General features: G+C 45.7%; 1 protein-coding gene across 5 annotated transcripts in view; it reads left to right on the top strand.

Annotated features, from left to right (window-relative positions):
* KLHL32 (kelch like family member 32) overlaps positions 1-17,731 on the top strand; it is a 218,633-nt gene that overhangs the window by 120,757 nt on the left and 80,145 nt on the right. For 4 of the 5 annotated variants that reach the window (XM_060190744.1, XM_060190743.1, XM_060190742.1 and 1 more), the window contains one exon: positions 13,555-13,770. In XM_060190744.1, coding sequence (XP_060046727.1) covers positions 13,555-13,770 — 216 coding nt within the window. The remainder of the gene's footprint in view (positions 1-13,554; positions 13,771-17,731) is intronic. The other variant, XM_060190745.1, reaches the window with a different exon arrangement.

Raw genomic sequence — 17,731 nt, 5'->3', positions numbered from 1 at the left:
ATGCAGGTGGATCCAAGTTATTGTCTGGGGAGACAATGTCATGACTTGAAAAAGGACCAGTAAGCTGGATCAGGGAAGAGAGTAGCTCCCTAATAGGGGAAAGGGGTATAAATATTGTTGACTATAAACCCCATTGATTTGATGTGACCTGGGGCCCATATTCAGCTTAGGAGCCTGTGTGACCTCTGCATCCCTGTAGATCTGAGCTCACATTCTGTGGTCATGAATAGGCACATTCCAACACAGCAGAACCATTATATTGCACCTGTCCATTAACACTTTCTAGTCTTTTTTTTTAAGATTTTATTTTTTAATTGATAAGAAAGATGGGGGGGATTAGACATCACTCTGATACATGTGCTGCGAGGGATTGAACTCAGGACCTCATGTTTGAGAGTAGAATGCTTTATCCACTGAGCCACCTCCTGGACCAATGTTGTTTTCGCCGGGCTGGCTTCACGGGCGGGTAACAGACGACCAGGGACTCATGGTTGAGCTGTAGGCAGTATCTCTTTATTCATGCAGGTCGCAGCACAATCTATACCAAGCTAAGCTAAACTAAAACTAAACTCACAATGCTGTCTTTATATATACTTGCCAAGTAGGATGTAAACAGGATGTGACATAGAGAGGGTGGAGAGAAAAGTGACTGGTGAATATCAGGGTGTGACAAGGAGAGGGGGTGGAGCAGGCAAGAATTCTACCACTGAACCACCAATGCCCTGGAGGGAGGGTGGTGCTTGTTAACAGTGGTTATGTAAATAGACTGCAGTGGTTATGTAAATAGAATGCAGTGTTAAGCACGGGGGATTTAAACCAAATGAAACAGAAAAGGTTTTTAGAAGTAGAATTAGAAGCAGACCAACAGACCCACATACTTTCTAGTCTTGCTTACAAATTGGCTCTCTTAGAAAAAGCAGCACTCTTCTGTTTTTCATGAGCACAAGTAGGAAGGACAGAAAAGGAAGGGGAGATGAGGGAGGTCGCTGTGGTATGAAATAGTGCAGAATATGACCGACTTCGATGCTGTTCAGAATTGGAAGACATTCTGAAAAGACATAGCCTGTCCAATCGTTGTTGAGTTCTAAGTAACTATGGAAAAAGCGCTCATTATGGGGCCAGGTAGTGGCTCACCTGGTTGAGCGCACATGCTACAAAGCACAAGGACCCAGGTTCAAGCCCCCGGCTCCCACCTACAGGGGGGGAAGTTTCATGAGTGGTGAAGCAGGCCTACAGGTGTCTGTCTGTCTCTCTCCCTCTCTATCTCTCCCTATCCCCCTTCTATTTCTCTCTGTCTCTACCCAAATAAATGAATAAACTATTTCTAAGGATTCATTAAACGGACATGTGTTAAATATCTGCTGCCTGCTTGGTACCAGGAACCTGATACAATCCTTCACAACAAGTAGATGGGGGCCGGGTGGTGGCGCACCTGGCTGAGCACATGCTCACCTGTTACAGTGCGCAAGGAACCAGGTTTGAGCCCCCAGACCCCGCCTGTAGGGGAAAAGCTTCACAAGTGAAACAGGGCTGCAGGGGTCTCTCTGTCTCTCTCCCTTTCCCCCTCTTCCTTCTCAATTTCTGGCTGTCTCCAACGAATAAAGATAATAAAAGATTAAAAAAGTGGAAGTAGCTGCAGTGGAATAAACAGACCCTGGGTGGTACAGTGGTAAGTCCACGTTGGAACTCTGAAGAAGGTGGGATGGAGACAAGACGCAGGAATGGCAGGAATGGGGTTGAGGAATCATGAACTGGGGAAGCCCAAGAGATAAGAGGGTTCATTCACCCAGCCACTGTGGTGGCTTCCTGCCTCGTACCTGGCACTGCTTCCGGCTCTAGAGAGACAGCGGTGAGGAGAACAGGTGAGTCCTTCCTCCCTTAGCACTCATTTACAGAGGACTAGGTGAGGGGACCAGACACGCTATGACAATGTCATTGAAGGTGTGTCCTCAGGCTTTGACGGCCGGTTTTTAATCCTTTCTCTGCCTCTGTGATGAATTAGGATTGATGGATGCAGAAGACAACATTCCAGTCGGTTCTGTTCTCCCTTGCCCACGCAGGCTGCCTTCTATTTTGAACGGGCCAAACTACGTAGTGCATTCATCGTCTCCCAGACGGCCCCACAAGTCACTTGACTGCATCTTCTAGCTGGGGCTGCTCTCAAGGGTGGGGACTGAGGCTGCATCTCAGCCTTCTCTTTGCTTCCTCACCAGGCTGGGTTTCTTCCCAGTACCTGTGACCTTTGATGGTTTGTTGTGTTTCTGAACGCAACTGTTCTTTCTCTTTCTCAGATGTATAAAAGACTTGTGAAAAATTGAGAAATGTGTAAACAAAAGCATTCCTAGTGATTATCTCTGCATGGTGAAATATGAATAATTTTTGTTTTCTTTCCCATACATTGTATTTCCTGAGTGTTATGAAATGAACGTTTATTACATTTTACAACTATAACCATAATGGCATTATTTCCTAACAGTGTTGACTGCTTCCCATGCACAGTGTTCCAGATGGGTATTTACTGCACTCCACCTTTGCTCCTACCATTGTGCGAATGAGTCCTGAAAAGCAGCGTTATTGGGAACTACTTTGCGTATGTCTCAGCCAAAAGAGGACAGAAAGTGATGGTTTTGTTAACACTCAAAAAGCCTGTCTACCCCAATAGGAAGCGTGCTTATAGTAACACCATCACCTCCATGTAGCCTGCCTCCCTTCCTTCCTTCCTTCCTTCCTTCCTTCCTTCCTTCCTTCTTCTCAGCTACTTAATACTGTCTAGCTACTGAGGTGCTAAGTGTGCATACTAAGGAGATTGGGAATGCTTGCCATGAGTAGAAAGGTTTTTTTTTTTTACCTCCGGGAATATTGCTGGGCTCGGTGCCCGCACCATGAATCCACTGATCCTGGAGGCCATTTCCTCCCCCCTTTGTTGCCCTTGTTGTTGTAACCTCGCTGTGGCCATCATCATTGCCATTGTTGATGTTGTTGTTGGCTAGGACAGAGAGAAATGGAGAGAGGAGGGGAAGACAGAGAGGGGGAGAGAAAGACAGACACCTGCAGACCTGCTTCACCGCCTGTGAAGCAACTCCCCTGCAGGTGAGGAGCCAGGGGCTTGAACCGGGATCCCTACACCGGTCCCTGCGCTTTGCGCCACATGTGCCCAACTCACTGCGCCACTGCCCAACCCCCTAGAAAGGTTTTTAAGAAGAAAGTGAGAAGATAAAGAAACAGACATATAGCTGGTGTTTCTATCACACACAAATATGTTTCAGTTCACTTCCTTTTGCTGATTAGTAAGCCACCAACACTTGTCTGTTTAGACCTGTATAGCTTTCCACTAGCTGGAAAATGTTGTGTTGGCTTTAGGGGTTATATAAAGCTGTTGGACTAGCTTCGTGAGCGGAGTCAGACGACCAGGGACTCATGGCTGGGTTGTAGGCAGATCAGTCTTTACTCAAGCAGAATGCAGCACACTCTATGCCAAGCGAAGCTAAAACTAAGCTAAAACGAAATGAAACGAAATGAAACGAAACTAAAAACACAATCCTATATATACTCGCCAAGTAGGGCGGAAACGGGATGTGATGCAGAGAGGGTGGAGCGGAAAGTGACTGGTGCAGATCAGGATGTACTACAAGAGGGGGCGGAGTAAAAAGACACCATGAACCAGTGGGGATGAAACCAATGCCCTGCAGGCAGGGTGGTGCTTAGTTATGTAAATAGAATAGTGTTAAGCAGGGGGGATTAAACCAAATGAAACAGAAGGGGTTTTTAGAAGCAGAACTAGAAGCACACCAACATAAAGCCTTAAGGGGCTGGGGAGACAGCATAATGGTTTTGCAAAAGGTTTTTATGCCTGAGGCTTTGAGGTTCTAAGCTCAACCCCCAGCACCACTATAAACCATGCTCTGGTATCTAATCTAAATCTGTCTGTGTGTCTATCTATCTATCATCTATTTATCATCTATTTGTAACTTTTATTATTTTAAATTTGATAGGGCAGCAGAGAGAAATTGAGAGAGGAGAGGGAGGAAGAGAGACAGATGCTCCTACCACACTTGCCTCACCACTCAGGTGTTGTTGCGGCGGTCTGGTGTCGGGCTGCACCGCGGAGAAGAGAGTGGACGTCCAGAGCAAAGGGGTACACAAATCTTTATTATAGGATGGGGGGGTTTGGTTCAGACCAAGTGGGGCCAGCCGGCAATGGCCGTCCCCACTACCTGACCACGGGGGGGGGGGGAGAGCAGGGGGCGAGATCTCAGAGAGGGAGAGCTGAGAGCCCAGAGAGAGGGGGGGTTGTGAGGGGGCTTTTTATTGGGCGACAACCAGGGGTGACGTGTAGGGCCAGGACTGGTTGAAGGGGGGCACTGCTAGGGTTTCGCGGGGCGTAGTAAAACCTGGGGGCAGAGACTGCATCAGAATAACTCCTCAGCAACACTCAGGAAGCTTCCCCCTGCAGGTGGGGTCTCTCCAGTCTTGAACCTGGGTCCTTGGGCACTGTAATGTGTGTGCACTGGGTGCACCACCGCCCGCCTCCTATCTGCTATCTATGTCTCTGTATCTCTCTCATTAAAATAAATAGATAAAATATGTTTTAAAATAAAACCCTTAGGAAATGAAAACATTTTAAGACTCTGGGAGAAGGCATTTAATAATCACCTTCAAAAGGGACACAGTCATAAAAAGCACAACTAGGAGTTGGGTGTTATAGCACAGCGGGTTAAGCACACATGGCACGAAACACAAGGACCGGCATAAGGATCCCAGTTTGAGCCCCCGGCTCCCCACCTGCAGTGGAGTCGCTTCCCAGGCGGTGAAGCAGGTCTGCAGGTGTCTGTCTCTCTCTCCCCTCTCTGTCTTCCCCTCCTCTCTCCATTTCTCTCTGTCCTATCCAACAATGACATCAATAGCAACAACAATAATAACTACAACAACAATAAAAAAACAACAAGGGCAACAAAAGGGAAAATAAATAAATACAAAAATACAAGGGCAACAAAAGGAAAAATAAATAAATATTAAAAATAGTTTTGGGAGTCGGGCCGGAGCACAGCTAAGCACACATGGTGCAAAGTGCAAGGACCAGCATAAGGATCCCGGTTCGAGCCCCCGGCTCCCCACCTGCAGGGGAGTCACTTCACAGGCGGTGAAGCAGGTCTGCAGGTGTCTGTCTTTCTCTCCCCCTCTCTGTATCCCCTCCTCTCTCCATTTCTCTCTGTCCTATCCAGCAATGATGACATCAACAACAACAATAACTACAACAACAAAACAACAAGGGCAACAAAAGGGAAAATAAATAATAATAAAAAATAGTTTTTTTTTAACAAAGCACAATTTTAAGAACCCTCCACTAAGGAAAAATAAACCGCTGTAGTTTTGAATTGGGCTCTTGTTAAGTTTCAGACTTTTTTTTTAAGGTTTTATTTTATTTTTTTAATCTTCATTTATTTATTAGATAGAGACAGCCAGAGATTGAAAGGGAAGGGGTGATAGGAAGAGAGAGAGAGAGAGAGAGAGACCTACAGCCTTGCTTCACTACTTGCAAAGCTTTCCCCTTGCAGGTGGGGACTGAAGGCTCGAACCTGGATCCTTGAGCGCTGTAACATGTGCGCTCAAGCAGGTGCGCCACCACCCGGGCCCCTAGTTTCAAACTTCTAATCTGAAATAAAACCAGTATTTTCATGTAGAAATCTGAAGACGGTGAGTCCTGAGCTCCCAGTCGCAGTTAATCTGGTCCTAATTGTGTAGTGGTTTTGTACGTACCCGTAGTCTTGGCCTCTGTCCGTGTGCCTTCCGCTATTCAGTCCTGGCAGCTGTTTGGGGCACACCGATTGTTCCGTGTGGCACAGGGGTGCCCCGTACTTCTTGTCTTGCACTTGGGGCGCCTGAAAGGCGCTGCTCAGGACATTACACACACTAGCAGCAGCAGCAGCTGCTGCAGAGGTTTTAGCAGGACACTGAGATCCTTCCCCGGCACCCAGGGCCTCCAGCCAGGACTCTCCAGCCAGGACTCTCTAGCACGCCGTCCATACAGTCTGCTGATGGGAAGCCGGAAACTCTGATTGAAGCACTGAGCACACTAGGATATTTGACTTTAATAGGTTTTAGTGGTCATCGGTGGTGAACTTCATTTTAAAGATAAGCATTTATTCCTTTTCAGTTGTGTTGGCAAATAGAGCTATTAAGAACCAGACTCATATGGCTGCTTCCTGAAGTCATCTAGCTTGACTCCTGTTAGGATATAATTAAAGTGTCATCTCCTGCTGAAAGGAATGGAATCTGGGGTAAAAAAATTAATCAGGTAGCAATGAAGATGATGCAGTTTTCACCTTGAGAGCAGTTTTCACAGTTTTTATAACACTTTCAGCAATTTCCAATTGAAACATAACGGGAGCCACACGTCTAATTAAAATGTTTCTAACAGATGTGTTTTAAAAGAAAAATCAATTATAATAGTTTTCTGAACCTACTGTTATTCCAGAATAATATAGTGTGAGCAGACGAACAATTTAAAAATTATTAATAATATACTTTACACTTTGTTTTGCTTACTGCTTGAACTTGGCATGTATCTGACATCTATGACCTCTTTTTTTAATATGTATGTTTTATTTTTTAATTATAAATGTATTTGTTATTGGATAGACAGAGAGAAGGGGGAAAGAGAGAGAGAAAGAGAGACACCTTGCAGCCCTGCTTGACCACTCCTAAAGCTTCTCCCTGTAGGTGGGGACCAGGGGCTTGAACCTGGGTCCTTGTGCATTGTCATGTGAGCACTCAGCAGGTGCACCACCAGCTGGCCCCTCTTTAACACATTAAGTAGACCAGCCACAATGTTTTCAAGTGCTTCGGAACCACGTGTGGTAAGTGGTTGGCATGTAGGCCTAGAGCATACACCTGTAAACTTTCAGACACTGTAGAAACTGAGTTAAAGAGAAAGATATTTTAAAAAGAGCTTTCATACTCTCAGCTAACTGGAAATGGGGGAGAGAGTGTTGAAAACAGCATCAGTGATACAGTAAGTAGCTGGTGTTATTCCGCATTTCTGATGATACTGGGAAATACTGCTCCAGTCCTAATGATAACTGATACTCCAATACTAATAATAACTAATAATAATAATACTCCAGTCCTAATAATAACTGATACTCCAATACTAATAATAACTAATAATAATAATACTGCTCCAGTAGTAATAATAACTAATACTCCAATATTAATAATTAATAATAATACTGCTCCAGTGGTAATAATAACTAATACTCCAATACTAATAATAACTAATAATACTGATCCAGTCCTAATAATAACTGATACTCCAATACTAATAATAATACTCCAGTCCTAATAATAACTGATACTCCAATACTAATAATAACTTGTTGGTCTGCTTCTAAATTCTGCTTATAAGACTTTCTGTTTTGATCATCACATTAGGTTCCCTTGTATTGCTTAACGCTTTGGTCTGTTTACATAATCATTGTTTTCATTGGTTTAATCCCCATTGGTTCCCGCTTTTTCCTTCTCCCCACACCCTATCCTACATACTTCCTCTTCTGTTTTTTTAACCGGCTGGTTTCACGGGCAGGTAACAGAGACAACCAGAGACAGACGGCTGAGCTGAGAACGCAGTTTAATCTTTATTCACGAGCGGGCAAACATGTGCTCTCCTGTCTTTCCCCTCCCGCGGCCGAGAGGGACTCCCCAAACCAATCACCACACAGATCTGTCCTGCATCCTTTACCTCTGGCAGCAGCCGCAAGAACTCTGGAAGTCCGTAGGGTTCTGGGGGCGGGGAGAAGGGGGCCCGTGAAACTAGCAGGGCTAAACCACACTCTCCCAGAGGCAGGGTGGGGAGGGGGCGAGACCAAACCAATGTGAAGCATAGCAACAATTCCCCCTTTTCTTTTTAACTAAATGACCACAGTATCAGGGGTGTGGGGTGAACAGAAACCTATATCATACAGGTATTTTCAAAAAAGAAACTGGCACAAACATGGAGGAACATGTAAGCGGACAACAAGAACCAGTGTGCTGCCAAGGGAGGGCCTGAGGGGGCCATTTTTTGTCTCTGTGGGCAAAGCTTTTATCAGCTAAAGAACCTTTGCTGCCTCTGGGGGCTTTTGCCTCGATGGGCTTTTTTTTTTTTTCTCTGTGGGCATTACCTAGCATGGGGGCGGGGGTATGGCCTAGAGTCCCAAGGCATGGCTGCAGTCAGTCTTTGAGAAACCCAACAGCATAAAGGGAAGCTGCTAGTTTTGTGCAAAGTGTCCCAGAGGTGTACCAGTGAGTCCGATAGAAGTGCCAGTCCAAAGCAAATGTCCACCGAAGAATTGCCAGGGGGTGAATTGTTGTACGTCTGTCTCGATGGGGAATGTCAGCCATCGAAATTCCACTTCTCTGTAGAGAACTTGACAGCTGCAATTCACTTACTTAGGAAACAAAACTTGTAGCAGGTTAGAAGTTTACCACAATTGATAACCCTATTACAATTGGAAGTCTCTTTTAGTATGATTTTAAGGTTGTTTAAAGTTTAAACAATAAAATGTGGAAAGGTAAACAGAAGAACCATGAAAAAAAAAAACCTAAGGCATGAGAATCATTAGCATAACCATTGTGCAATCTACCATTTCTAATTGAGGATTCGAGAGTTTTACATATCAACAAGTCTATTTAACCTTTTGTTACACCCACTGAAGATGGAGACACACCCTAGGTGTGCACAGGTTTGTTTTTTTTTGACCAACTTAGTTAAAATATATTGATTTTTAACAAATTTTTACCTCAGACTTTAAATGTAAGTTAATTTTACCTTTATGAGAACTATGTTGAAAACCTTTTTCATTTAACTCTGTCTGGTAAGAATATAGCCTTAAAGTTACATTTTTAACCTTAAAGTTAATGTTTACCAAACTTTAAACACACACGTAAACATGGTCTTTAATACACAAGGAGAGAAACCTTTGTTACAAAGACATGTCATTTTAAACACGAGTTTAGATCTGTACTGTCTTAGCCGTTCAGGGAGTGTGTTGTCCAGTGGTGGCTTCTTGGGCAGCTTCACTTCCAGGAATTATAGGTAGTGATCTCTGCAGGGATTTCTGTGTATTTTAGCTTTTCTGACTTCAGAGCTGAGTTGAGGATCTCGGCCAGGGGGCCCAGTTTCGGTAGGGAGCCCACGGTCTCCAGGTGGTCCAGGATCTGTCCAGACTTCATAGCAGGAGGGCGGGCAGGCCAGCCATGCAGAAGGCGCGGGCCAAGGTGCCCTGTGGTGGCGGCCATGATGGGCTGCAGCCCTGCCCGCCATGCCTGCTGCTCTGCTCTCGGCAGCTGAGCAGCGTGGGGGGAGCCCACGCCCAATGCCCCGCGCCACGTGGCAGAAAGCCGGCTCATGCGGGCTGGCGTTGGGCTCCTGCGGGCTGGCGTTAGGCGGAAACCACAGAGTGGTCCAGAGATAAATGTTCCAGAAACAGCGAAACAGTCTCGTAAAGAAAGGGCAGAGGCCTTTGGAGATCTCTTCACAAGCAGAAGAGAAGGCCATAGTGCATAGGTAGCCAAATTGTCACTTATCTGGGGGATGGGCAGGTCACGTCCCACGTTGTAGGCTCCATATGTTGTTTTAACTGGCTGGCTTTATGGGCGGGTGACAGAGACGACCAGAGACACACGGCTGAGCTGAGAATGCAGTTTAATCTTTATTCACGAGCGGGCAAACATGTGCTCTCCTGTCTTTCTCCTCCCGCGGCCCAGAGGGACCCTCCAAACTAATCACCACACAGATCTGTCCTGAATCCTTCTCCTCCGGCAGCAGCAAGCACTCTGGAAGTCCATAGGGTTCCAGAGGCAGAGAGAAGGGGGCGCGAAACTAGCAGGGCCAAACCACACTCTCCCAGAGGCGGGGGCGGGGCGAGACCAAACCAATGTGAAGCATAGCAACACTCCTCCAACCTGACACTTCCACCTCAGGAGACATAAAGGACAGGCTTTTCTAATGAAGAGAGATTAGATTGTTGCACTGCATCCCTGCTCGTCAATAAAGATTGAACTGCGTTCCACTCAGCCATGAGTCCCTGGTCGTCTCTCTCCTGCCCGCGAAGCCAGCCCGGCATCTGGCGCCCCAAACTGGGACTGGCAATAATTAATAATATTAATAATGCTCCAGTCCTAATAATAACTAATACTCCAATACTAATAATAACTAATAATAACAATACTCCAGTCCTAATAATAACTAATACTTCAATACTAATAATAACTAATAATAATAATACTGCTCCAGTCCTAATAATAACTAATACTCCAATACTAATAATAACTACTAACAATAATACTGCTCCAGTAGTAATAATAACTAATAATCCAATGCTAATAATAACTAATAATAATACTCCAGTCCTAATAATAACTAATACTCCAATGCTAATAATAACTAATAATAATAATACTGCTTCAGTCCTAATAATAACTAATACTCCAATACTACTAATAATAATACTGCTCCAGTCCTAATAATCACATGTCGATGTCAGTTCACACTGGCCATTATCAAACAATCTACCTTTTGTTAAAATTTTTTATTTATAAAAAGGAAACATTGACTAAACCATAGGATAAGAGAGGTACAACTCCCACAGTTCCCACCACCAGAACTCCGTATCCCACCCCCTCCCCTGACAGCTTTCCCATTCTCTATCCCTCTGGGAGCATGGACCCAGGGTCATTGTGGGATGCAGAAGGTGGAAGGTCTGGCTTCTGTAATTGCTTCCCCGCTGACCATGGGTGTTGACAGGTGGATCCATACTCCCAGCCTGTCTCTCTCTTTCCCTAGTGGGGCAGGGCTCTGGGGAAGTGGAGCTCCAGGACACTTTGGTGGGGTTGTCTGTCCAGGGAAGTCTGGTCGGCATCCTGCTAGCATCTGGAACCTGGTGGCTGAAAAGAGAGTTAACATACAAAGCCAAACAAATTGTTGAGCAATCATGGACCTGGAATAGTGCAGATGAAGAGTTGGGGGACCCTTCATTTTGTAGATAGCTAGTAGGCATATTTTAGTTCTATTTCAAAGGGCCTGTGGCTAGACTAGCTTTTTTTTTTTTCTCTTTTTCCCCCTGAGCCTGAAATCTGATATGCAGGTGGATCCAAGTTATTGTCTGGGGAGATGATGTCATGGCTGAAAGAAAGACCAGAAAGCTGGATCAGGGAAGAGAGTAGCTCCCTAATATGAGAAAGCTGTTTAAATATTGTTGACTGTGAACCCCATCAATTTTATGTGATCTGGGGCCCATATTCAGCTTAAGAGCCTATGTGGCCTCTGTATCCCTGTAGATCTGAGCTCACATTCTGTGATAATGAGTAGGAACGTTCCAAGCTGCCCCAATACCAGGACCCATCATCCTCAGGTGTGACCCATATTCCCTTCAGAGGATGGAATATTCTCCACCATTGTTGATCCAAGTTGAGGGCAAGGTCCTATGGGGGCCCACAAAGGGGTCTGTTGTGTTGTTCCTGATAGAGATGACCAGTAACAATGGCGAGAGGGATTTATTCGAGTCTAGGCCCATCATGTCTGTTTGGGAATCTCAGGACTCCCCTGCTAGGGCCCCAGCTGATGGGGTGGCCTGATAGTGACTAAAGAGTCATCGCTAAAGTATGTCCTTATTCAGCTCTCTTGCCCTATTCAGCTTTTGCAGTCCTTGCTTTAATAAGGTTAGCTTTGGAGTGAGTGAGAGAACTGTAAAAGGAAGTAGTGAGGAGGGTATCTAAGTCTAAGTAGACACTATTTCATTATGAACTTGATACTGACTCACTACAGACTATTGTGTATTTTTGCTTTCAGGTGTATATTTTGCCCTAATTTATGGATACGTGTGAACATATGCCCTAGCTCATGGGACCTGGTCTGTATCTAGGTTTTGGGACTTTGTTAGGCAGTGAACCACCTGGAATGGAATTAGAGAATCCTATGAAAGGAAAGGTCTCACCCAAGTAATGAGGGTGAAGGTTTGACATTCAGGCCTGGCATCTCTGGACACAGTGTGAAATGAAGCCTGCTGAGGTGGTACTCCTTGTGTTGATTAGGTTGGGATCCGCAGATGCAATATCATTTGGTATGAACTGAGAGAAGCATGCAGGAAAGTGAGCCCCACCCTAGAGGTTCCAGGACTGGGGAAATACAGGCTCTGTAGAGGAAGCTGGAGGTTCCTACTATCTTAGGATTTAAGAAGACAATAGATAGTTATTGCTGTTATCACTTTATTTGGCAATTGAGTTAACTTTGCAATATCCCTTTGTTAGGATTTGCTGTATCATACACAACGTCACCCTAATTTATGTCCTTTGACATTATTTGTATAGAGCTGTGCCATAGTCTGCCTTTTGTATGTGAAGTGGGTAAACTTTCTGTACCAGCAAACCCTCACACCTGCTCTGTTTCTCGTGGTCATAGTGGCAAAGATCCCAGCTGAGTCGTAACTCTCTCTCTTTCTACTTTTTATTGCTCTTTAGTTTTAATCTGTTTTCCATTTATCAATTTTTTTATTTTTTTATATTTTAACAATGAGTGAAAAGATCATAAAATAGGAAGGTTATAATTCCACAGCACTTCCACCACCAGAGATCTGAGCCCCAACCCCCCCAACAGCAGCCCTCATATTCCTCCCGAGACCATAGGTGTGGGAAGACACCCAGATGTCTCAGGCTGTGAGTGCGCGTCAGCTCTCTGTACCCACCTGTGAGTGGGGTCATCCCATAGTTGGCCTGCACGTCCGTCACCAAGCATGGCCACCTACACTTCCACTCAGGACACAATCTAGTCTCTTAAACCGCTGAGTTGTGAGAGTCATAGCTCCCTTGAGGCATTGCTGCAGACCCATATGGTCTCAGAATTTGGAATAAACTCTAGAAGCTCTGAAGAACATGGGGAAAACTGCCGTTCAGAATGTCTGAGTTTGGGGGCTTGAGAATAACAATAAACAGCAGCGGAATTTATGAATCATCAGTCTTAGGAAAACTCTATGTGGAATTTGTGTGTGTGTGTGTGTGCGTGTGCGTGTGCGTGTGTGTACACATAATGTCTTCATTATCTGGAACTTACGTGTAAAAAACTGAGTTTAAATTTTAATTCCGGAAGGGTCCACTGTCCTTGCTCAAAGATGTTCTTTTGGGAGAATGAGTAGGTGCGTTTATCGTCACACACAATGTGTGTCTTTAGTAGAAGACGGTGAAGACCAGGATCTGCGAGAGAAGGCGAGGGCAGAAAAACCGTCCTCCTTAGTGTAAAATGTCCCCTTACAAAATAACATTTCAATCAATAAACAAGTTGAAATGTTGGAGTATAAAGATTTTCACAAGTGATCAAATGAAATTAAAAAAAAAAGAAAAGAAAAATCCTACCACAGCATCTCTCTGCCCAGAGCCTCTGGCCAAGGGCTTTGCTTGTGTTTAGTATGATCGGTGGGGGATAGCCCCACTTCCATCAAGTCGGCCTGAATCTCTTGCTGGTTCTTACCTGGATGGATTGCTAAGAAGTCTTTTTCCTTTTTGTTTTTATATTTTGACACCCAGGAACTGAACAGCTTTAATTACTTGCATCTGTACAGACTTGCGGACCTCTTCAGCCTCACTCTGCTGGAGAAGGCCGTGATCGATTTCCTCGTGAGGCATCTCTCAGAACTCCTCAAGAGCCGGCCGGAAGATGTTCTCACGCTGCCGTACTGTCTGCTTCAGGAAGTCCTGAAGAGTGACCGGCTGACCTCACTGAGCGAGGAGCAGATCTGGCAGGTAAGGTCACTCCACGGGGGTCCTCCTCGTGTGGGGGGCCGAGGACGCGGCAGGCAGGCGAGAGGCAGAGTTCTGGGCTGCGTACACCGTGGGTGGCTGTGCCTGGTGCCGAGATCTTTGCCGCGTCGTGGATGGAACTGCAGACAGTCACACGAAGTGAGACAGGCCAGGAGAAGGACAAGTACCAGGTGGTCTCATGGGTGGAACCTAAGACACCGGGAAAGAAAGGGGAACCACAGTGAAACCTGGCCAAGTGTCTCTGGTGCAGCCGAGCCAAGGGTTCTGCCTGGAGGTGAGCGGGTCGGGAGAGGCACAGCCCGGGTGGAGGGGACCCCACACTCACACAGCGGGGGAGGAGGACTTCACCCTTGGTGGGAGTCATGTGCAGACAGCCTGTCACAGGGAAGTAAGAACGTGTGCTCATGTGCGATGCTTTTCCACTATCCGTGATTATTCTTTGAGCCCAAGGATTAAGGAACAGTTAGAACTGTTTTATCTGCTTTGGTTCTCATTTGGGTTGAAATTGTCTAAAATGATGTTTCCTGATGGGCCGGTGACTGGAGAGCGGCCTGGGCTGGCGGCTGGGAAGTCTGAGCTCAGCTGGAGTCAAGGAGTAGTAGGCCAGAGCCCCGGGCCTCCCCACAGGCCTCCGTGCTCACATCAGACGGTGTCAAAGCTCCCCCTAATCAGACATGACTGGGTGGACCGAGCAAGAGGAGAATGAACTGCAAAGATGGCCGAGGGAGCCGGAGTGCTGGCTGGGCTTGCCTGCCACCAGGAGGGAGTGGGGCACTTCTGGCACTGAGGTGAAGTCTCCCTCCTTTCTCACTCGGCTTTCACCCCATGTTCCTAAGTCCCGGCTTCTTGCCTGGCATAGTGTCCTTCTGAACAGCCTTTGTCTAGACCACAGGAGAATAGTTTGTGTTGCTTTTGATTGTTTAATTCTTTTCCACTCATCACTGCAGACTAGCTTCGAACATTCCACACTCTTCTCTTTCAGAAACAGAGTCTCTCTGTCTCTCTGTCTCTCTCTCTGTCTCTCTTCCCCTCCCTCTCACCCCCCTCCTTCCCTCTCTCCCTCTCCCTCCCCTTCTGCCCTCCTCTGTCTCCTCCTTAGAATGTCCATCTTATTCTCTGAAGTACTGACAAGTCACCTTGTTTTTCTTAGGCTGCTGGTACGTCCAAGACTTTGTTATTTGAGGAACATTTTTATACAGAGTACACAGAAAACTCTGAAGCCTTCTAATAAACCACGAGGCAGGGAATTCCTTGCTTCTTAGAAAGTGACATCGACTCTAGTCAGGAGTGTGAAAGTAGCTGTAGACTCTCAGCACCTGGCTGGACTGGCTGTTGACTTTCTTGACGCCTCTCCCTCCTTATTTCTTTCTGTGTCTCGCATTAATCAACACTTTGCCTCTTTCTTCTACTGTTTCTGTCAGGGAAAATAAAAAGCACTTCCGGCAAACCAAAGGCTTTAGGACTGGGCTTGGGCCACAAACGCAGAGTCTCAGCGTTCCAGGTTGATAAGGAAAATACAAGGCAAAGGGAAAAAATGTCACCCCTCCCCTTGCTTCTTGGGCATTTCTGATGTTTGTTCAGGCAGAGCTCAGAAGTGTTAGCCAGGGCTGGGGAGACAGCCCACTGGGTGTGTGAAAGGCTTCCTACCTGAGACAGGAGTTCTGTTCCCCAGCACTGCCATACACCAGCGTTGATTAGTCCTCTGGTCTTTCTCTCCCTTCTCTCATTAAAATAAATAAATAAATAACGTTTAAAAAATGTATTTTAAATAAAAATGTGTTAGCAAGAATGAGTTTGGGTATGAATTTTAATTATCTGTGATCCTCCCTTGTAAAAGGTAGTAATCAGAGTTTTTGTCAGCTTAACGTGGCAAATGTTTGGGTCTTTACTTCCCAAAGGGGTAGAGATGTGGAATGAACTCTACACTGAACCGTCTCTAATTAAATGAATATCCAGCCAACTGTGCGGGTGGCTTTTCTGCTGCAAGGCCTGCCAGAGCTCTGCGGGACAGTCCGGAAGTCACGGGAGACGCTGAGTGCTTAGGGCTTCATGTTGTGCACTCTGCACTTCACACTGCACACCTAATATACATAGCTGCCTCGCTAAAGGTTACTCATATCATAGTGTGTATTTTTTTTAAAAAAAAACTGCTTTCTGTTGTAGGCGATTTTCTTATACCTGATTCTCAAGAAAGAATTAAAAGACTCTCCTAAGTGTGATCAATTTAGGCATTCAGCCAGCAATGAGAAACTGTTTTTGCTCTCTCTTAGTAAATAAGTAACCCCTATACTCCACCCATAGAGGAGAATCAAATCAGACCAGCTGTACTGCCTCGAGTAGCGTCACACTGATCACTCTCATTCCCGGGGAGGTCACACTAGTGATGCAGTAGAGCACGGAAGGGTCTAATATTCAGCCCAGGGTGAAGACTGGCTGTGCCAGAGGATTAGTGTCAGGGTGCTTTAGAGAAGTGAGACTTGATGGGCAGGCTGGAGACAGATGTGCAGAATCTCATTAAATTGCTGAATTGTTCATTATGGCTCGTTCGCACTGTAATAAAGTGCTCATTGACTTTGACAAATCCCAACCCACATCCTAAAGAAGAGCAGGGAAGCCAAGGGTGCTGGGCAGAGAGGGAGCTGGCACCAAGTAGAGCCGCTGATGGGCAGCAGACAGGGAGCAGTGCCACTAAGCCATTACGTGCAGCCGGTGGGTCATGTGAGAGCCCTGTGTGCACACACACACACACATGCACACATGCATGCACAGACATGCACACACTAACCCGCACACACATGCACACTCACACACGCATACACAGAGACATGCACATGCATGCATGCACACACAGTAACACACACACATGCATGCACGCACACTCACACAAACACGCACGCATACACACAGACATGCACACACCCGCATGCACACACACTAACACACGCACACACATGCACGCACATTCACACGCGCGCATTCATGCACACACAGTAACACATACTCACACACACATACACACGCACACACATGCACGCACAGACATGCACACGCATGCATGCACACACTAACACACACGTACGTGCACGCACACACATGCATGCACACGCACTAACACACTCACAAACACGCACACGCACATGCACACACGCACACTTACACTTGGGACTCACCCACTGTCTATTGATAATGAAACCTGGGACGTGCTTTTTTGAGGAACGGGTCTATTTTCATTGTTCACCCGACTTCACACAGTCTGGCTCTGAAGATATGTCTAAAGGGCCTTCAAACAAACCTCAGAAATCGGGCCAGGGGTTCTGCAGGAGACCTTCATTTATATCTGAGACTCGGTGGCCTCAGGTTCAGTCCCCAACACCACCAAAAGCTAGAACTGAGCAGGACTCTGGTGTCTGTCTGCCTACTTACCTATCTATCATAAAATATTTTTTTTAAAAAACCTCAGAAGTCAACAATTTTTTTTTTTACATTTTCCTCCTACCCCTTACCAACCCCTTTTCATATGGAAGTGCTAAGTGCTGTAACACATAGTGACTCTTCTGCAGAGCTAAAACACCCGTGAAACTCCTCAAGATTATGCCTTATATCTGGGACTTTTTAAATCAGATCTTTGCAAATGTTATCTGGAATCTCTTCTCTCACTGAAGGCTTCTTGTCTCTCTCTTTTTCCCTCCCTTTCATAGCTTAAAACTACTTTATTATTTTTTTTTTACAAACGTCACTTTATAGTCAGGTAGAAACTTTCACCATAGACATCATATGTTAACTTCAGATGTATAAGGGCCTAGGAGTTCCATTAGAGAGAGAGAGAGAGAGAAGAATGTGTGTGTGTGTGTGTGTGTGTGTGTGTGTGTGTGTGTGTGTGTGTGGTGTGTGTATTTAGGTCACTTTTTTCAGCTCAACAATCTGGTCTTATATTTCAAGACCA

The sequence above is a fragment of the Erinaceus europaeus genome, chromosome 4, assembly GCF_950295315.1.
Source record: "Erinaceus europaeus chromosome 4, mEriEur2.1, whole genome shotgun sequence".
Taxonomy (NCBI): domain Eukaryota; kingdom Metazoa; phylum Chordata; class Mammalia; order Eulipotyphla; family Erinaceidae; genus Erinaceus; species Erinaceus europaeus.
The sequence above is the reverse complement of the archived record's forward strand: the minus strand, read 5'-3'. Positions and strand labels throughout refer to the sequence as shown.